Source organism: Elephas maximus, chromosome 4 (assembly GCF_024166365.1).
Source record: "Elephas maximus indicus isolate mEleMax1 chromosome 4, mEleMax1 primary haplotype, whole genome shotgun sequence".
Classification (NCBI taxonomy): Eukaryota; Metazoa; Chordata; class Mammalia; order Proboscidea; family Elephantidae; genus Elephas; species Elephas maximus.
The window spans coordinates 78,102,783-78,124,907 of record NC_064822.1 but is presented as its reverse complement, the minus strand read 5'-3'; the positions used below and the strand labels follow the sequence as shown (position 1 = coordinate 78,124,907).

Genomic DNA, 22,125 nt, shown 5'->3' with positions numbered 1-22,125 from the left:
ACAAAATGAATGAGCCTTGAGTAAAAATGAACAAATCTTTGCAAATAACCAAATGACAGAACTTTTTGCTTTGTATCTGCATTTAATACTGTGGTTTCAATTAAAGAACCTTAATAGCATTAAGCCAGATGAGAAATACTAAGATATGAAACATAAACAAACATATCACAAGTCAAAACAAGACTAGAAAGACTCCTTTAATGTCATGTAGTATTTTCTTCTTTATGGGCAACTCTGAACTTCAATGATACCAGACAGATGGTGTTTACTGCATTCTTAAAAGTAAGCATGAGGATGTAAAATCCTTTTAAATGTGGCTATGCTTAGCATGAAGATTTATTTCTACAGAAATGTTACTGGTAATCAAGAAATATAAAAACAAGCAAACTGAATTTGAATTTCTCTATAAAATAAAAGGTAAGCAATATTAAATTATTTCCTATTTTTTCAACCTATCTAGAATCTTTGGAAATCTAGCATTTATTTCATTAGATTTTTGTGAAGCTTATATTAGTGCAAAATACAGAATTGTACAGCCCAGTATCAATGCATTTTCCCCTGCAATATGTTTCTTTGATAAATTTTAATTTACCTTTGAACAGATAATATGTAAACACAGTATAAAATTGAAATGCTACAAAAAGATATACAAGGGCCAGTCTACTTCTCACCCCTGGGCCTCCAGGGCCCTTCACCCACACCAACAAACTCCATGTGTCTGTCCGTCTGTTTATCTGTCTACCTACCTACTAAATAATTGTTTTCACAGTTATGGAATAGCTGTTCTTTCTCAAATGATTACATATGTAACACTTATGCTTCTGTTCCACTATTTCTTGGAGCTCACTACATAACGAGAATGCCTATCAACGCTTACTCTTGTCATCATGCTGCGCTATGAAACTTTTTGAGCTTTTAAAATATGGTAAGTTAAAAATGGTGAGTCTTTTTTTTTTTTTCTTAATTAGCATTTTTCATGTTATGAATGAGGTTGAGCATCGTTTACATGTGTTTAAGTGTAATGTTCATTTCTTTTCTGGAACTGATTCTAAATACTTTCCTCATTTTTTACACTAAGGAAAGTCATGTTGTAAGTCTTTGTTACTGATCCATACGAGTTCTTTGATTAAAAAAGGAATGAGTTCTTTAATTGTTATATGAATTACAGATATTCTACACGCGTGATAATCTTAGGTAGCTGAATTTGTCGTTCTTTTCTATTCTATTAAGACTTCTGGCGTTTTATGTCACAATTAGAAAATCCTTCTCCATTCTGAGTTTTTTTTTTTTAATCTTCCACTGTTTTTTCTAGTGCTTTTACAGCTTTGTTTTTAACATTTCAACAAATGATCCAGCTGGGAAATTTTTGGTGTCGAGCATGAGGCACAAATTCAGCCTTCTTTCTTGACCCAGTAATCCCCAATCCATTTATCATTTCCCTAGATTTTAACTAAAATACATTAATAAAGCATTATAATGCTAAGTTATACTATTGGCATTTTATATTATTTAATAAGAAATAGAAATTATTCACCTTATTTGAAAATTTACATTTACTTCTAATACTCCATAAAATTTTCTAAAAGAAAAAATTAAAAGGCATTTGAAATATTATTACAGTTCTCTGTTATTCATTTCTACAAACATAATTGACTATTATAATTCCTTTACTACAGTAAAAAATTTATTTTTAAATTTTTAATGTTTTCTTAATGTTAAGGTATTTTATTGGATTTTTGGTGAAAGTTTGCACAGCAAATTAGGTTCCCATTTAACAATTTCTACACAATTTGTACAGTGACATGGGTTACATTTTTCACAGTGTGTCAGCTTTCTCATTATTTCTGTTCTGCTTGTAACTATTTTTTAAATAAATAAAAATTATTCCTTTACTGCTCTTCAATTCTTTTGCTATATGTCAATATAGAAATTGAGCATCAACTTTAAGGTAGTTATTTAAATTATTTATTCAGATTTAGTAATAAATCTTCCAAGAATTAAAAAAAAATTACATTAAAATACTAAATCTGAATTTGTTTAAAGTACAAGAAACAATAACCACAAGTTCTTATGGACATATAAGTCTAGGATGATAGTTAGCCAAGCAATTAAAATTTTAGTTTCTGATTATAAAGAAAAATCCATTTCTATTTCCATATGGCACTTCTTAGATACTTTTGTGAAGTTTTGAAGTATTTTTATAGAGGTTTTCTCTTTGACAGTAAAGAACTTTACACGTACAGATATTTTTTTAAATAATAAAAAAATTAAAACGTAAATTATGTTTAAAAAAAATCATGGCTAAATTTTAAACTACTTATTCTAATTCTCCTCAATCTAGGCATTCTTATAGTCAGAAAATAAGATTCCTAGGCTACTAATCTTTACCTTTACAACTCAAGTTGATTCAATCAAGTGCCTATTTTCTCACAAAACATTCATTATACTGGTTTTAAAAAAATCAAAATCTGAATTCTACAGTATTAAAAAAGTCATTAAATTAATTAAATCTTATTACTTTATATTTCAAGCTCTTATTTCTTATATAAATGACCTCCAATGTAATTAGATTCACGTAATAATTAAAATGAAATGATTTTCTTAAAACTATTAAGAGTGCTTTTTAAGTCTATTAAGAGTGACAGTAATAGACACTGACTACCAGTTATCAATAATTAATAGTAAGAAAATAACTTACTCTGCCTACAGGGCTCACGGGATGCACTGCATAATCTGAAGTCATGCTATAGTTAGAAGCTTCATTTATCATACTTATGGGTCGTTCCTTTTTCTCTTCAGACGTCATGGTTGTAATGGTCCTGAAAATATAATACATCAAAATGCCAGAACTTGCGGTTTAAGTAAACTGCTTTACAGTAAAGTTCCCCCAGAGTTAACAATGCTGGTGTCCTACTTTTTCAAAATGGTGAGAGGCTAGTTACTCTAGAGCCAGAGCTTAATATTTTCAGCTATTATAAATATAATGAACAACTGCTAAGAAGAACATAACTTGATAACATTAATCCATGTATTTACTGAGTATTTTTCCTGTGCCAGGAATCAGGATATATATTTAATCCAGGCAAGAGTTCATGAATGGTCAACTATAAGCTCCATATGCACATAACAACTTTCAAATATGGCACTCATGCAGGTTTTTCTTTAGTCAACGTGAACATGTGATTCAGAACTGTAACTTACATATTCAAACTGATGTGAGTTGAAACACGATGTGAAGAGATGAAACATATCCAGGAGAGCCCAGGTACCAGTTTAAAAAATGAGCGCCCATAGAAGCACTTGCATGATGAAAAGAGAAATCATACCTGGGTAGAATCTCACCATTTACTAGCTATACTGCCTTGGGGGCAAGCAAAAGTCTTTGCTTTTCGTCCGTCCATAAGCAAAATCAGCTCATCCAGAATTGAGCATATTCAGTGAAGAAACTTAGAAAAGGTGCATTCTTTTTTTCTTGGTCTGGTTACTAAACCTAAAGAATCAAATTCTTTTCCTCTTTGACTCCCTCTGGATTTACGTGATCCTGGACTTCACTTATTCCACTTACTCATCTTAACCTTCCAGTCTTAATGTCTTTATATTGATAAGCACCCAAAACAGGGAGACTGGGCTTTCTGTATTACTTCCTGCTTCTTCCCTTGATAGGAACACCACTGAGTCACTTAGAGCAGAATTTTCCTCTACTCTGGAACTACCCTGCAATTTTTCTTAACTCTGAAGCTACTGGACTAGAATGGCAAGAAGTGATTAGACTCAAGATGGATTTTGGAGACTGCGCAAAAAGTTAATGGACTGGATATGAAGTGAGAGAAAGGGAGAACCAAGGATGACTCCTAGATTTGGAGCCAAAAGAGAAGATTACGGGAAGAGTAGGCTGGAAATGGAGATGTAGGGCTGAAACAAGAGCTTTGTTTTGGCCATATTAAGCTTGAGATGCCTACTAGATATCCAAGTACAGATGTATCAAGCAAGCATTGAATATATGAGCCTGGAATAGAAGTATATATGTAGTATAATACTATACAGTGATATAAGGTATGTTTATAACATACCAAATATACATAACTACTCAATAGCAATTATAAGTATTATTATTATTCTAGCATATTAAGTATATAAATTCAAGCTAGTTTTTGCAAATTTTTCAATACTTCTGCTAAAATAAGGGCATAAGTGGGAAAATCTACTTAGGCTATGTGGACAGTGTCATACAAAAAAAGCACCATTTAAATTAAGCATCTAAATTAACGCAAGTCATGTTTATTTTAAAAGGCGTTATTAAAGATATTCTACTTAGTCTTACAACTGGAAACTTCAAAATGAATTACAAGATTATTCAAATATTAAAAACAGTAACAATGATATTAATAAGTAACAGCTTTATAATGTATAAAGCATTTTCACACATATTTCATCTGATGCTTAAAAAAAATCCTGAGAAATGGTAATTATCACTATCCCTGATTTAAGGATGAGAAAACTGAGCTCTACTAAGTTTAATAATTTGACCAACTTTACACAGTTCCTCTGACCTTGAGCTTACTGCCTGTGTTGTAAAAGTGCTTCTGAAATTATATACCTCATGAAAACAAAATTTAAGTCATGTCTCTCCACCTCATAAACAGCTGTCATTCTGTTATTAGACTTGAATGTAAATGTCCAGATAAGAAAACCGTTAAATTGTACTGTATTAAACATGGATAATAGCAATCCCAACGCTAACCCCCATCCTGAACGCAGACATTCCATGAAATTCTTTACTTACTGCTCATTCACTACAAAAATACAATTGTCCTGTGATGGCTGTCCCGTGACTGGATGTTTGCAGGTCACTTTCCTTTCATTATGGCTGAAAGAGGAGTAAGAGACAAAGAGAACACGTTGGCACTTCTATAATCACAAATGCTTTTCTAATACTCTGGTAGTAAAATACCCACTTCCTTAACACTTAAGTTAGTAATGAAGGAGACTAAATCTAAAACCATGTACCTGTTCAGATTCCTAAACACACTTTTTCTACTGTCTACCGTACATGTGTGTGGATATATGCTAATCAGTTTTACAACACGGCTGAACTCACTCTCCTCAGTCCAACCTCAATCCTTGCTTCTCACCATTTTACAAACAATGGTAAGTTGATTTGGCTCACAAGCATTGCACTTTGCATTTCATAGGTGGGCCACGAAAAATGAGGATGAGTATTTACCTACCTCTACCTTTTTGGCCCAATTTAGGAATGTCAAAGACATACACGGAGAAAACAGCCAGTAGTAACAGTACTATTATATATGTATCAAAAAAAAAAAACATTAAAAAATAGAAGGTACATGGGAAGAGTAATAATTTATGGTGTTTCTGTTTTAAACACTGGAGTTTTTCTGTGTGATACTTGAGGAAGGCATGTTTTAGAAAAATGGGATTTGAGGGGGATATCAAAAATCCTAAGTAAATCAAATATAAAAACAACAACAGAAATAAATAAAAAACCTACTTATTATGCTTACTGGAAAAAAAAAACTGCTTTAAATTATAGGATGACTATTTCTGAAGATTGAGACCTTTCCTTAAGAAATACTATTCTTTGTAGGTTAAAAGATGAGATTGGGTCTTGTTGAAATGAGAGAAGGAAAACAACAACAACAATAAAAACCCCATCTCTCAAAGCCAAAAACATTAGATGTCCAAAATAATATATACTATACATTAATACATAAACAATATACATCACCATTTGGGAATCAGTAATCTTTTTCACTGGGTCAAACACCATAAAGCATAGATCTGTGAAAAAGATCTATTGTTGGCTTGCCTGACCTTAGAAAACTTACTTTCATTATGAAGAAAATTTTCAACACACTGTACTAAATACTTGGTTAATTTTAAAGATTATTACACACACTTATTACAAGTGCTCTGTATTGTGGAAAGTCTATAACCACAAGCCAGTAATTTTCTCTCAAACTTTATATACTTAAGTTTCTGCTCCAAATTATAACTTTTATTATTATTTTTTAATAATTTTTATTGTGCTTTCAGTGAAAGTTTACAAATCAAGTCAGTCCGTCACATATAAGCTTATATACACCTTACTCCATACTCCCACTTACTCTCCCCCTAATGAGTCAGCCCTTCCAGTCTCTCCTTTCGTGACAATTTTGCCAGTTTCTAACCTTCTCTACCCTCCTATCTCCCCTCCAGACAGGAGATGCCAACACAGTCTCAAGTGTCCACCTGATACAAGTAGCTCACTCTTTGTCAGCATCTCTCTCCAACTCATTGCCCAGTCCCTGCCATGTCTGATCAGTTGTCTTCGGGAATGGTTCCTGTCCTGGGCCAACAGAAGGTTTGGGGACCATGACCGCCGGGATTCCTCTAGTCTCAGTCAGACCATTAAGTCTGGTCTTTTTATGAGAGTTTGGGGTTTGCATCCCACTGTTCTCCTGCTCCCTCAGGGGTTCTCTGTTGTGCTCCCTGCCAGGGCAGTCGTCGATTGTGGCCGGGCACCATCTAGTTCTTCTGGTCTCAGGATGATGTAAGTCTCTGGTTCATGTGGCCCTTTCTGTCTCTTGGGCTCATAGTTATCGTGTGACCTTGGTGTTCTTCATTCTCCTTTGATCCAGGTGGGTTGAGACCAATTGATGCATCTTAGATGGCTGCTTGTTAGCATTTAAGACCCCAGACGCCACATTTCAAAGTGGGATGCAGAATGCTTTCATAATAGAATTATTTTGCCAATTGACTTAGAAGTCCCCTTAAGCCATAGTCCCCAAACCCCCGCCCTTGCTCTGCTGACCTTTGAAGTATTCAGTTTATCCCGGAAACTTCTTTGCTTTTGGTCCAGTCCAATTGAGCTGACCTTCCATGTATTAAGTATTGTCCTTCCCTTCACCTAAAGTAGTTCTTATCTACTAACTAATCAGTAAATAACCCTCTCCCACCCTCTCTCCCTCCCCCCCCATAACCACAAAAGTATGTGTTCTTCTCAGTTTATACTATTTCTCAAGATCTTATAATAGTGGTCTTATACAATATTTGTCCTTTTGCCTCTAATTTCACTCAGCACAATGCCTTCCAGGTTCCTCCATGTTATGAAATGTTTCACAGATTCGTCACTGTTCTTTATGGATGCGTAGTATTCCACTGTGTGAATTTACCATAATTTATTTATCCATTCATCCGTTGATGGACACCTTGGTTGCTTCCAGCTTTTTGCTATTGTAAACGGAGCTGCAATGAACATGGATGTGCATATATCTGTTCGTGTAAAGGCTCTTATTTCTCTAGGGTATGTTCCGAGGAGTGGGATTTCTGGGCTGTATGGTAGTTCTATTTCTAACTTTTTAAGAAAACGCCAGGTAGATTTCCAAAGTGGTTGTACCATTTTACATTCCCACCAGCAGTGTATAAGAGTTCCAATCTCTCCACAGCCTCTCCAACATTTATTATTTTGTGTTTTTTGGATTAATGCTAGCCTTGTTGGAGTGAGATGGAATCTAATCGTAGTTTTAATTTGCATTTCTCTAATGGCTAATGATCAAGAGGATTTTCTCATGTATCTGTTAGCTGCCTGAATATCTTCTTTAGTGAAGTGCGTGTTCATATCCTTTGCCTGCTTTTTGATTGGGTTGTTTGTCTTTCTGTGGTTGAGGTTTGACAGAATCATATAGATTTTAGAGATCAGGCATTGGTCGGAGATGTCATAGCTAAAAATTTTTTCCCAATCTGTAGGTGATCTTTTTACCCTTTTAGTGAAGTCTTTAGATGAGCATAGGTGTTTGATTTTTAGGAGCTCCCAGCTATCTGGTTTCTCTTCGTCATTTTTGGTAATGTTTTGTATTCTGTTTATGCCTTGTATTAGGGCTCCTAAAGTTGTCCCTATTTCTTCTTCCATGACCTTTATCGTTTTAGTCTTTATGTTTAGCTCTTTGATCCACCTGGAGTTAGTTTTTGTGCATGGTGTGAGGTATGGGTCCTGTTTCATTTTTTTTGCAAATGGATATCCAGTTATGCCAGCACCATTTGTTAAAAAGACTATCTTTTCCCCAATTAACTGACACTGGGCCTTTGTCAAATATCAGCTGCTCATATGTGGATGGATTTATATCTGGGTTCTCAATTCTGTTCCATTGGTCTATGTGCCTGTTGTTTTACCAGTACCAGGCTGTTTTGACTACTGTGGCTATATAATAGGTTCTGAAATCAGGTAGAGTGAGGCCTCCCACTTTCTTCTTCCCATTATTATTATTTTTATTGGTAACTTGGTACTCTGAAACTTTAACCATTAAGTAAAACTAAAACCATATAAAAGAAAAAAAGTACAGATAGTTTTTCAATTACATATTAAATACTGTAACACAGTAGAATGATTAATAGAATACAGTGTTAGTATATCTGTTATTCCTTCAATTAATTGGTCTAATAAGCACATACCAAACCCCCTGCTGCTGAGTCGATGCCAACTCATAGTGATCCTATGAGACAGAACAGACCTGCCCCATGGAGTCTCCAAGGAGCACCAGGTGGATTTGAACTGCTGCCCTTTTGGTTAGCAGCCGTAGCTCTTAACCACTATAAGTACCTAGCAAAACCAAAACCAAAGCCGTTGTCGTCAAGTCGATTCCAACTCATAGTGACTCTACAGAACAGGGTAAAGCTGCCTCATAGAGTTTCCAAGGAGCGCCTGGTGAATTTGAACTGCTGACCTTTTGGTTAGCAGCCGTAGCTCTTAACCACTATGTGACCAGGGTTTCCACAAGCACATAGAAGTACTAAATTATCAGCTTTTTGTAGGTGGCTTTGTTTTTATACAGACATCCAATAGGTGAATACTGTAAACAATCGGTGAGTCTAGATTGACATATGCAGTGGTATTTTCACTACATTAAAAAGTCTGCAAGTGACTTTCTTACCTGCTGGCTTAAAAATGTGCAATAGTGGAAACCTAGAGCCTCATGTGGGATAGTTATGTGATAAACAAAAAATTTGTAACAGAATAAATAAGTAAATTATAGCCTCTGGAGATAAGCAGAAAATCTTGAAGTACTAAAATATGATGAACATTGTGAATGTATACGCAAGTATGTAAATCCTGATGTTCTACACAGCATAAAACACTGGGAGGTATAAAGTCACACATGACAGGAAGGAGCATAAAAAGGCTAGAGGTGGTTGTGTGGTAAACATACAGAAATAAACAATTCCTTTCATAAAAACCAATATCGCAAAAAGAAAAAAAACAACCCCCTAAATACTGTATTACTTCCCTATTCTGTGTCATCGTGCCTGGGAGGAATATAGTTGACTCTAATCCTAATACTTAAGAAGCTCTAAATCATAATAACATGATCCTGCAATGTCCAAGGGTTAAGGTACCACTCTGAGCTTTTTAAACTAAACAGGTATTTAATATGAGTACCCGTCAGAAGAGGATGCAGGGCAATAAGCGACATTTAAACAACGCATAATTAAAAGAAGTCCAAACGTTCTTTTTCACAAAAGCGGATGCTACTTCAATTAAGTTGACATTTTTATTGTCCAAACACTTTTATGCTTGTAAGCTTTTAAAGTGAAACAACTAACAAAATAAATAAAAGTCTTATGATTCTATCTTAGCTAAATGGCCATTCCCAAAAACCAATATAAAATATGTATATATTTATTGTCTTTTACTTCTTCAAATATGTCTACTACGGTGTTTTCCTTTGCTTAATGTTATGATATCAAACTAATATGAAAGTTCATATAAAATCTTTAAGGATACTATTCTTGAATGAAAGAAACAACTTTTCCCACTACATATGTCTAACTGTAATATAAAATGAACAAAAAAAGTCCTATTGACATTTTATTTTGTTTTGATGTATACCTGTAAAAACAACCCATTGCCACTGAGTCGAATTCCAACTCACAGGGACCCTGTAAGACAGAGTAGAACTGCCCTGTGGAGTTTCCAAGGAACGACTGGTGGACTCGAACTGCCGACCTCTTGGTTAGCAGCCGTATCTCTTAGCCACTGTGCCACCGGGGTTTCCCTGATGTATACCAAAAAACCAAACCAAACCCAGTGCCGTCGAGTCGATTCTGACTCATAGCAACCCTACAGGACAGAGTAGAACTGCCCCATAGAGTTTCGCAGGAGCGCCTGGCAGATTTGAACTGCCGACCCTTTGGTTTGCATCCATAGCACTTAAGCATTATACCACCAGGGTTTCCTTGATGTATACAATACTCCTAAAATCTGCCTTATCAGTGATACATTATAAAAAACATGCATAGTTCATTTTCTAAAACATTACATTTCAAAATGTACATGACGTATTTTAAATTACGTTTACTCAATATCACTAGAAGTTCCTACAAATACAAAATCTGAGGGTTGAGATTTTTATAGATAATTAAAAAAAAATCCTGTCACCTCTATAAAACGACATACTTATCAGAGACAAAAATCAGTGTATTGTTCTCTGCTCACTTCATCAAAGGCAAGTACTTCAGAGAATAATTGCATTTTGTAATTAAAATAAACGAAAAGTGTGACAAATTAAGATATCAACACTAGACTTAACCGTTAAAAGTGGTAATTTTCCATTACCTGATAGGACTGTCCATCTTCACTGCTCTTGTATAAGTGCATTTGTCAATTTTTTAAAAGATACCAGTATTTCTAAATCATTCACTGAAACTGAAAACATGAGTCAAACAAACACCTAGTCCTGATAAACAAAAGCAATGGAAGTTAAAAAGGCGAGTCTGGTTTAGAAAGATTCCCACAAAGCCATCTCTGTTAATGTATTTAACCCGTTGCCCTAAGTCAATTTCAACTCGTAGCAACCCTATAGGACAGAGCAGAATTGCCCTAGAGGGTTTCCAAGTAGCAGCTGGTGGATTCGAACTGCAGATCTTTTGGTCAGCAGCCAAACACTTAACCATTGCGCCACCAGGGCTCCAGAATTCTTTTAATGGATACAGCACTTGACACAGTGGGAGACAGCTGGTCCACTCCTAAGTATCAAGCCATGACCAAGGGTGACTGGGTCAGGAAGGGTGACTGCTCAGGATCAGAAGAAGGGCAGGGAAGACAATGATTCCCAGTCTTTTCTTAATTCTCCCAAAGTTTGTTACCTGCACAAATGAGGCATCGACACTTCTTTACATTGTCCTGTCCTTGCTTATAAAGCATGTATTTTCTTCCTACACCTTGTCATCCTTTTCCATACTCCATTAGCGCTTTTTTTTTTTCTTTTAAGGGCCTCAAAATTAAGATCAAGAGTACCATCAGTTTTGATATAGCGCCTGTTTTGAAAATCCTTGTGGTCCAACGTGATTGATCTATCAGGGAACAATTTGAGCATAACACAAATTCTATGTTTGCTTACACAGTTTTGTCTGCAAGAAATTCTAGGTGAGCACAGAAAACTGCACCCAATGGAATCCAGTCACATAGGAAGAAACAAAACACACACCCACACCCACCTCAAACATCTATTAGCTACTTTGTTGTTGTTGTTAGGTGCCCTCAAGTCAGTTCCCACTCGTTGCGACCCTACGTACAACATAACGGAACACTGCCAGGTCCTGTGCCGTCTCACAATCCTTGCTACATTCGAGTTCACTTTTGCAGCCTCTTTGTCAATCCGTTTTGTTGAGTCGTACTCTTTTTCTCTGGCCCTCTCCTTTACCAAGCATGATGTCCTTCTCCAGGGACTGATCACTCTTGATAACATGTCCAAAGTATGTGAGATGAAGTCTCCCCATCCTCATTTCCAAGAAGCACTCTGGCTATACTTCTTCCCAGACAGGCTTGTTCATTCTCCTGGCAGTTCATAGTATATTCAATATTCTACACCAACACCATAACTCAAAGGCGTCAATTCCTCTTCAGTCTTCCTTATTCACTGTCCAGCTTTTGCACGCATATGAGGCAACGGAAAACTTCATGGTTTGGGTCAGGCGCACCCTAGGTGTCAAAGTGACATCTTCGCTTCTTAACACTTTAAAGATGTCTTTTACAGCAGGTTTGCCCAATGCAATATGTCATTTGATTTTCCAACTGCTGCTTCCATGAGCGTTGATTGTGGACCCAAGTAAAATAAAATCCTTCACCACGTCAATCTTTCTCCACTTATCATGATGTTACTTATTGGCCCAGTTGTGAGGATTTTTATTTTCTTTTTGTTAAGGTGTAATCCATACTGACGGCTGCAGTCTTCACTTTTAGCAAGCAAAGCTGGGTCATCTACATATTGCAGGTTGTTAATGTGTCTTCCTCCAATCCTGATGCCCCTTCTTCAGATAGTCCCGCTTCTCAGGTTATTTGCTCAGTGTATGGATTGAATAAACCAAAAAAACCCCAAACCCGTTGCCGTGGAGTCAGTTCCGTCTCATAGTGACTCTATAGGACAGAGTGAACGGCCCCATAGAGTTTCCAAGGAGCACCTGGCAGATTCGAACTGCCCACCTTTGGGTTAGCAGCCATAGCACTTAACCACTACGCCACCAGGGTTTCCACAGATTGAATAAGTATGATGAAAGAATGTAACCCTGGACACACACCTTTCTTGATTTTAAACCATGCAATATCCCCCTGCTACTTTACTGCCTGTTTTATGAACCACACCCATTCAGATCTAGCATCACAACTTTTAGTCCAATAACCTTCTTTCCAACACTTCTCAATAACTCATAAGCCTAAACCCTTCCAATGCTCACTTCTGCTAGCAAACTGCAGGTCCTCTTCAAGGTAAACAGCCATATTTATTGCAGTATTTAAGTATTTTTTTAACCATGTAACACGTGTCAAACTTTATTGCCATTTTTATTAGGTTCCTATCTTCATGTGTCATTAATAAAATTTTTGAGTGGTGTGCTCTAACCCCATTTTTCCCATAAGCCCTGCAGATTTCATAGCCTGATTATGCGTAGTGAGGTGATTCTTTGGACACATATGTTGTGTTATAGCAAAAATGACTGTATTTCAAAATTACAAACTAGCATACCACTATGCTGCTAACAATGCATTTGAAGTTTTAACAGACACTAAATTTCTAAAATCCTTGCTAGAGATTTATGTTTTTCATGAATAAACAGGAAAACTAGAAAGGATATGGCTTTTACATGTAATGAATTTGTGTTACTAGATGAACCTTTATAAAAAATGAATAAAATTCAGGTCTTTATAAAAAATATGGCTATGGTCACAGAAGAAGCTAACTCCTGCCTCATCTGTGAACTCACTGTGGTATGGTAAGAAGTTCAAAACTTTTCTAAATCGGAAGCCAGGTGTTCACCTACTCTTACTTCCAGACTTCCCTCTTGATGTTTTAATGTGTATTTCTAGACCAGTGGTTCTCAACTGGGGGTGATTTTATCTATCAGGGGACATTTGGCAATGCCCAAGAACATTTCTGGTTGTCACAATCTGTGGAAACCCTGGTGGCGTAGTGGTTAAGTGCTATGGCTGCTAACCCAAAGGTCGGCAGTTCGAATCTGCCAGGTGCTCCTTGGGCATCTACTAAGTAGAGGCCAGAAATGCTGCCAAGCATCCAATAACCTCACATCAAAGATTATCTAGCCCAAAAGGTCGATAGTGCTAGGCTGAGAAGCCCTGTGCTAGATTATTATAACCTTCTAACTACACCCTCTCCTCACTTACTGACATGGTTAGGTTCCAAAGACCAAGTCATTATGTGAAATCAGCATTTTGCAAAAATGGAGAATGACCACATCAGACCACAAAACGGCAGATGGCTACACATCATTACATAACTGCCAAACCACTGAGAATCATGGCCTGGCCAAGCTGACACATAACCTTAACCATCACAGCCAGTGTTGCTCTCACCTTGCACCTTGGCATTCGTTGCTATCAGACATACATCATTAATGTGCAAGATAGATAGTACATTTTTTTAGTATTGTGAATGTGAAATGTTGGATAATAAGAAAGGTGATAAGTGAGGAGAAAGTATACTAACTACTGAATAAACAACTTTTATTATGTCTTTGTGTTCCTGTTTTTTTTTCCAGAGACAATAAAAACAGGAAACAATAGCATTTAAGTGTACAGGTTCTAGAACCAGACTACCTAGATTCGAATCCCATGTCCTTGACTTACTAGCTATGTGACTCTGGGCAATTTACTTAACTTCTCCATGCCTCAATTTCCTCAACCGTAAAATGGGGCTAATAACAGTACCTAGGTCACAGGTTGTGTTTATTCTTTTACTTATTCAACATATATATATATATATAAAAAGATAAAATATACAAGAAATTGTTCTGGGGATAGCAGTGAACAAAACATAAAGCCCTTGCCCTTATGGAACTTACTGTCTACTGGAGATATTTATGAAGATTCAAGGACCCAACAGCATAAAGCCCTTAGAACATGGCCTGGAACACAATAAGTCCTTGATAAATGTTATTTATTATTTTTATGGACTGCAGGACTTTGAATATATGTAGTCATTATCAGAATAGCAATTAACCAACTATTTATATACAGTTGAAATTAGTACCTACCAAAATAATTATTTAAAACTCATGTTAACCCAGTACTCGTATTTACTGTAAAAGAGTAAAATTAGTAGTGATCGCTCTTGGTTTTCATAATTCTCGAATATCAGTTGTGTTTTTATGCTAGCAAAGGCAGTATGAGAGAAGGTTCTTAAATAGTGACAAGCAACGCTTTAAAAAGAAAAAAAAAAAAGGACTTCGCTATTCCACTGAGTTCAGAGCTAAAGGAAATAGGTCATATTCACAAGCTCCGTCTGGGGGTCATGCTCTCTACAAAAGCCCAGATAAAAAGACTGAATCAATGCCATTTTTAGAAAAGATATCAAGCAACTGACAAATAGCAACAGAAATTGCCAGTTCCTTGGCATTGCGTCCTCTTCACTATTTCTTACCAGAGATTTAATCATTTACTATAGCTAGAAGATGGAATGAAAGACCTGCTTCTTTAAAGCTTCTATGGAACCACTACATTCAATAATAATTTGGTTTTAAAGGAATTCAAGACAAAGAAAAGTGTGCATATTAAATGGTATATATTCCCACCAAATTACACAACAAATTAAAAATGACATGTCTACGAATTGACTCGAAGGCAGTGGGTTTTTGGGTTTTTTTTTTACCCTAGATAGAAGACAAATTCATTAGTCTATCTAATTCCTTTTCAAATCTTATAATGTTTATGGACCAAATAATGAATTATGGAGGTAACCGTACCAGAAAATCTCAGCTAAACTGTGCTACTATTTTTAAGGACAGAACTTAATTCTCAGCTTTCTGGTTGTTGTTGTTTGCCAATGAGTCAATTCCGACTCACAGAGACCCTATATAACAGAATAAGATAAAACTGCCCCATAGGGTTTCCTAGGCTGTAATCTCTATGGGCAGCAGTTTGAATCTGCCAGGTGCTCCCTGGAAGCTCTACGGGGCAGTTCTACTCTGTCATATAGGGTTGCTATGAGTCGGAATCAACTTGACAGCAGCAGGTTTGGTTTTCTGATTTAATCTTTATGGGAGCAGATCGCCAGGACTTTTCTCCTGGGGAGTGGCTGGTGGGTTGGAACTGCCAACCATTCTTTCAGTCAGTAGCTGAGTGCTTAACCACTGTGCCACCGGAGCTTTCTGGTAGCTCAGATAAAAAGGGAAAGGTGATGAACTACACAGCTCCTATATTCCATTACACGAAGCAGAGTGGCAACTCCAAGTGGCAGGTGAATAACTTTATTTAAGAATAACTAAACTGAATAGCGGCAGTCTGAAAATAGGAGATGCTGATATTTGTGCTCTTTGTAGGGTCAGTGAAGTAAGATACTTTTTGTGCAGTCCACATGGCTACAGTCTTCCCTCAGCAGGACGCTTATAAAGGAGGGTGCCAATGACATTCCTAAGAAAATACCACAACCACACCAAAACAAAAACCAGATGCTTAAGATATACAAAATGTACATTTCAAGTATAAATCCCAATAAAATAAGTTTAGAAACATAAAGAGAGACACCAAGAATTTTTCGTTACCACGGTATTTCAAATTTCCAGTTACCAGTGAAAATGAAGTAACTACTTCATTTTTAATAAAGTGCCACTTTAAACCACACAGGAAGGAAATTAAAGTATTCAACACAATTAACCATGACCCGACAAATGAAATCCGGTGTTAAAACTCCTGTGATCCAACAATAAGACCATTAACTTTGCAACTTTTGTTGAGCGCAAAATATAAACCTTCTATCTGACATTTATACGTAAGTAAAGTGCCCTTATATGTTCTTTAGAACATCTGGAGTTGTTTGATTTTTCAAAAATGAATCTAGTATTAAGAGTGCTAAAATAAAAAATTAAAGCGATGCCACATATAATAATTCTGTAAATGACATTATATTCACTGAACCAAGTATGAAAACGAGCTATTCCTGATTTAACAATAAGGACATTTGCTATTTCATGGTGATATGATGGTTCAGGATTGCTTAATGTGGCAGCACTGCCATCTTTACCGGGTTGGTCTGTCTGTTTTAGGCAGGTACCCTTAGAGTCCCAAACTGGCTGCAGTAGTTTGAAGTATCATAGGCAGGCCACAAAGTCCAGAGGTAAAAGGCAAGTTTTCCTTTAGCTGTCCCTTTTTTAAAAGTTTCCCCAAAACACGCTGGTCATCTTTCTCTGTAATCTCATTAGCCATAGATGTGGGGGAGGGGGGGGGTGGGGGTGGGGGTGGAATCCATGCCTAATTCAATCACTGGCAAAGAAACAAGACCAATACGGTGAGCTTACACCAGCTAAGGAGCCCTGGTGGCGAAGTGGTTAAGAGCTCAGCTGCTAACCAAAAGATCGGCAGTTTGAATCCACCAGCCACTCCTTGGAAACCCTCTGGGGCAGTTCTACTCTGCCCTACAGGGTCACTATGAATCGGAACTGACTCAACGGCACATGACAACACCACCAGTTAAGACTCATGATTTTGTGTGCAGCCCACATAGAGAAAAGTGAATAAAATGAGGTTAGGTTAAAATATCAAGGAACAAGGGGAAGCTAAGGGACCAACATCACATTATCCTTACAGAAAGCAACTAACATACAGCCCAAAGAAAATACTTGGAATAGCATATTCAAAGATAGATTTCTGTTATCCTGGTAAAAGAGGAAAATGGTTTTCCAAATTCTTCCTTGTGAGGATTCTGGGAACTTAAAAGAGGGCGATTTAATCTGATTTTAAAGAACTCTGGAGGTTTCATTTCTTTCTTCAAAAAGACTTAAAAATTTGTTTTTTAGCCAGTTAACAACTATGTATTGGCTACTTCTTAGTACTGCAGTTCTTCCCTGTGGTGGGAGTACTTTTTTTATTGTTTCTAAAAAAAAAAAAAAAAAAAAAAAACCCCAAAAACCTGTTGCTGTTGAGTCAATTCTGACTCACCCAGAAAAAACACAGTGACCCTATAAGACAGGGTAGAACTGCCCCACAGAGTTTCCAAGTAGTGGTTGGTAGATTTGAACTGCCGACCTTTTGGCTAGCAGCCGTAGCACTTAACCACTACGCCACCAGGGTTTCCGAAAAGGTCAGCAGTTCAAATCCACCAGGCGCTCCTTGGAAACTCTATGGGGACGGTTCTACCCTGTCCTATAGGGTCACTATGAGTTGGAACCGACTCGATGGCAATGGGTTTGGTCAGGTTTTATTATTGTTTCTAACCTTTATTTCACAGGTTACTCCAGTGACCACTTTAATACAAAATCCACTGAATTTTTTAATTCAAAAAATAAAAAATAAAAACATGGAGTTTGCATATTGTAGTAACAGCTAACACAAGTTTTCCAAGTAATCTGTTAGAGTCAGACAAAAGCAAGATTTATTAAGTAGTGTGCTGTGGTAGTAGCATGTAGTAGCTGTGGCAACATGGTAGAAAATTTATCCACTATACACAAAAATAATATGCATTTTAGAAAACTGTCTCCAGAAGAGATTTTATTTTCATTGTTTCTTATTAAATTCAGATGCAAATCCATCTGAGTGATTTGTTCTGAATCATGCATTTCTTGTATGGGAATGAGAGAAGGATTTAATTTAGTTTAAGAAAAACAAGCTAGCATAGTGGTTTGGCAGCTACAGTCTGGAAACTCTTCTGGGAACCCTGGTAGCAAAGCCAGTGTCATGACTTGGACTTCTACAAAGGCCCAACCCTCAAGTGCTGCCACATAGCCATGATGCTATTAAACAGGAGCAGGCAGAAGAGGTAGGGAAACTATGGTAATTACTGCATTTCTCAAATTCAGGTAGAAAACAGCTCATACGTGTGCTTACTCTCTGCTATTTTCAGTACTTTCCCATGCAAACCAAAGAGAGTACTGTACTTGTCTGGATTCTCAATTTGGCCTTGGTTTCATTACACTATGAAACAATTATACTCTCCAGCTTATTTTCAAACTGAAGAGGTTTTATCAATAGAAAAAATAAAGCTGCTGTCTTACCGCATCGAGACTAAAACAATAAAACCTAATTAGGTTTAAAAAACCTGTTTATAGCAGTGACTCAGTTATTAAAACAACTGGTTCAAAGTAATTTAAAAAATATTATTAAACATAAAGTTCATTAATGTTATACATAAAGAAATAACTATTTTCATTTTAATAAAAGGGAGGAAAATGTTACTATGTTCAAATCTGGCTGTCACAATGACTGATTCTTCAATTTATTTTTAAACTGAAAATATATGCTGGCACAGAAAATTGTGCCACAACTAAAGGCAATGTTTTAAGAAGAAAAGCACTAAAAGCATTCTGCTTCTTCTTGAGAGAAATTGAATTCTTGAGCCTTAATCATATGAAGAAATAACCACTGAGTAAGCAATTTAAAATAAGGTAATTTTTTGCAAAACATGGAAAGTATATATTTCCTTTCCCCACATTTAGTTTTAAACGCCACTTGCGTTTAACTAACTGCTTCCAGACATCCAGTTCAGACCTCAGTGATTCATTTACCCACCATCTACAAATTTTCCTTAAGGTCTTAACCCCTTATCTTCTACCCTTTCTCCTCTCATCATTTAGAAAGTAGATAATCTCAAATTTCTTGGGGAAAAAGAAAGCACTCAAGTGTGGGCACCTCAGTGATCCTCACCCTCAGAGGTAAATATCACAACAACGGCTGCCACTAGCACACCTGTGGTCACACACTACATGAAACCTGAAAACCCTCAGAGATCGTTTGAGGTAGGTGTTATTATCCTCACTTTATAAAAGAGTAAGCTGAGGTAGGTTCAAAGCATTCAGAAAGTCACATGGCAAGTACGAGATGACTCCAAAACTAATGCTTCTTCCTTATAATCTCTCCACCTCTCAATAGCTGCCCTTCCTTGACTCTTATCATAGCCAATGACTTTTCAGTTCCATCCTTCATCTTCCCCCATGTTTCTGTTCAGTGGTACTAAATTAGAACAAAACAGGAAAAAAAACAAAACAAAAAAAACAACAAAAAGCAGACTTTCCTCACAGGCTCTTCCCTTTTTTCATGGCCATCAAATGAAGCTCAGGGAACATGCATCCTCCCCTTGCTGTCCCTCTTCTTACCTCCTTCCATCTTACTACCCAGCATCACTACAGTATCATTTCTATCTGAATTACAGTAAAAAAACCTTTTCCAATTCGAATTTAATTTCAAACTCAATACCTTTTTTTCATCTTCCTCTCCTCTGAGGCTTCACAATCATTTACCACTCTTAGTCAAGCTATTGGACTCATAAAACCACTACCCCAAATCAAAACCCACTGTCGTCAACTCATTGCAACCTTCTAGGACCCTAGAGGACACGGTCGAACTGCCCCATAGGGTTTCCAACACTGTACATCTTTATGGAAGCAGACTGCCACAACCTTCTCCCGTGGAGTGGCTGGTGGGTTAGAATTGCCAACCTTTTGGTTAGTAGCTGTGTGCCTAATCGTTGGGCCACCAGGGCCCCCTAAAATTATCACAATAGATTTATAAATGTTACCACACATTTCCCCAATTACAGGTATCAAAGAATAACAACAATGTTCAGGAATGGAAAATCTTGCTTGACCCAAACAGAAGAAGTAGCCTAAACCTGAATGGAAAATATGAGATGTACCACTCCAAGTACAAAGCTGAATGCATCACTTATAAATTATACTCAAAGCAAATGCCTAAAATAATTTAGCTAATTCTTTCATTTTTGGTGGGTTTATAATCCATTTAGCTTATTCTGAACTTAAGATTTTCTTAAATGGAAAGGTAAACTGTCATTATGTTGTTAAACAGAATGTGATTCTTAGAATGTACACTAATTCACCAATACATTTTCTGCCTTCTGCTAAACGTTCAAGAATTAAGTGATGTTTCTGACTGCCACCCAGGAATCACCCTGTGAAAGCGGACAGCTGATGAATCCTAAACACTGTCTTAGTTCAGGTTCTTATATGCCCAGACTCTTTTAACAGCGTCCTAACTCACCACTTTGTAAGCAGGCTCTCCTCCATCTAGTCCATCACCCATGCTAAGCATCAGCTTCCTTCTGTAAAATGGGGGAAAAAAAATAACTCTGCCACACCTGGACCCAGTAAAGTGCTCAGTAAATATTAGCTGAATTTGAACCTGCTAGCAGAGCTATTAGCTTTCTTGCAAAAAGTAAAATGATATCATTTCTTTGCTTTAAGAAGTTGTTGACTCTCTCCAGTACCTATAATGTGGAATACAATGGTTTGCATACAACTATAACAGAGTAGATAAGGAATACTGATATTCTGATCTACAGAAAAAAAAAAAAAAAGCACTTACAAGAGTTGTATGTAATTTTAAAATAAAACTAAGTAGAAACATGTCAGTAGTCAGAAAAATTATTCGTGGCATTTAAAAGGAATAATGTGGCATTTAAAAAATATATAACTGGAATTCCATTAATTCAGACAACTCTGCTACTCCCCAATGAATGCTAATTAGTAATGTTTTACTACAATAGGCATAAAACAGAACTTTACAATACCACTAGGAAGGAAGCAAACAGCAAATTAGAAAAGTTAAATTTAAGCATAGTCTCTTTTGTATGTGGTCATATGCTACTTTAAAAAGTTATCCTAATTCTAATTTACACATAAATTGGAGTACAAATTATCATATTACAGGTGAAACACATTCTTTCCAATGGAGTCAAGCTGACAGAATAGCTCAATACAAATACAAAAAAAGCTGATCATTTATTATTCATCATTGCACAGTATTTATCATTTCAGATGCTGCATGAGCTTCACCTAAACAATCATTTCAAGAACAAAAAGATAAGTCAAATGATGCCTCTATGAAACAAAGCCCCCCAAAAAACCCACTGCTGTCGAGTCGATTCCGACTCATGGCGACTCTATACGACAGAGCAGAACTGCCCAGTAAGAGCTTCCAAGGAGCGCCTGGCAGATGGTTTTATTTTTAAAAAGTAGAATTTCTTTCAAAATGGTTATATTGACTTAATACTTTTATTCATTCAATATGAGTCGGGCAGTAGGGATATTGCCTTAATAACATTATTACAATAATAGCAAATAAATGGTAATAAACACAAAGTACTATTACAAAGTAAAAGGAAAACCAAAAAAACCAAACTCGATTCACTGAGTAAATTCCGATTCATAATGACCTTATAGGGCAGAGCAAAACTGCCCCATAGGGCTTCCAAGGCTGTAATCTTTATGGAAGCAGGCTGCCACATCTTTCTTCTGCAAACTAAAAAGAAAGGGAGAGAAATGAGGGATTGATCTTGCCTACAAAGAGCAGCAAAGGCATCACAGAAGTGGCTGCCATTTGAAACGAACGGGAATAGTCAGATGTAGCTAGAGTTTAGCACAGGCTGAGTGAGGGGGTACAGAACCAGGCTGAACATCGGGGCTCTGAAAAACAATACATTTATGCACATAAAATTTATAATAATACAGTATACTTCTTATTCTATTTCACCTCGATTTCAAAATAATGCATTTTTAAAAACGCTAAAAAGGTCCAAATAGCGCAATGCTCTTACATGACGCACACGGCACTTAATTAAGGCTTAGTTTAGTCAACAAATCATTATCCCCAAACACTGAGAAATTTCTCACTCACAG

General features: G+C 36.6%; 1 protein-coding gene across 19 annotated transcripts in view; it reads right to left on the bottom strand.

The window, feature by feature from the left end:
• PLEKHA5 (pleckstrin homology domain containing A5) overlaps positions 1-22,125 on the bottom strand; it is a 256,773-nt gene that overhangs the window by 94,012 nt on the left and 140,636 nt on the right. For 11 of the 19 annotated variants that reach the window (XM_049882578.1, XM_049882577.1, XM_049882573.1 and 8 more), the window contains 3 exons: positions 4,784-4,867; positions 2,699-2,819; positions 1,535-1,579 (listed from right to left, as the gene is read on the bottom strand). In XM_049882578.1, the coding sequence (XP_049738535.1) occupies positions 1,535-1,579; positions 2,699-2,819; positions 4,784-4,867 (250 nt within the window). Of the gene's footprint in view, positions 1-1,534; positions 1,580-2,698; positions 2,820-4,783; positions 4,868-22,125 lie in introns of those variants that run through there. The other 8 variants (XM_049882592.1, XM_049882580.1, XM_049882576.1 and 5 more) reach the window with 2 other exon arrangements.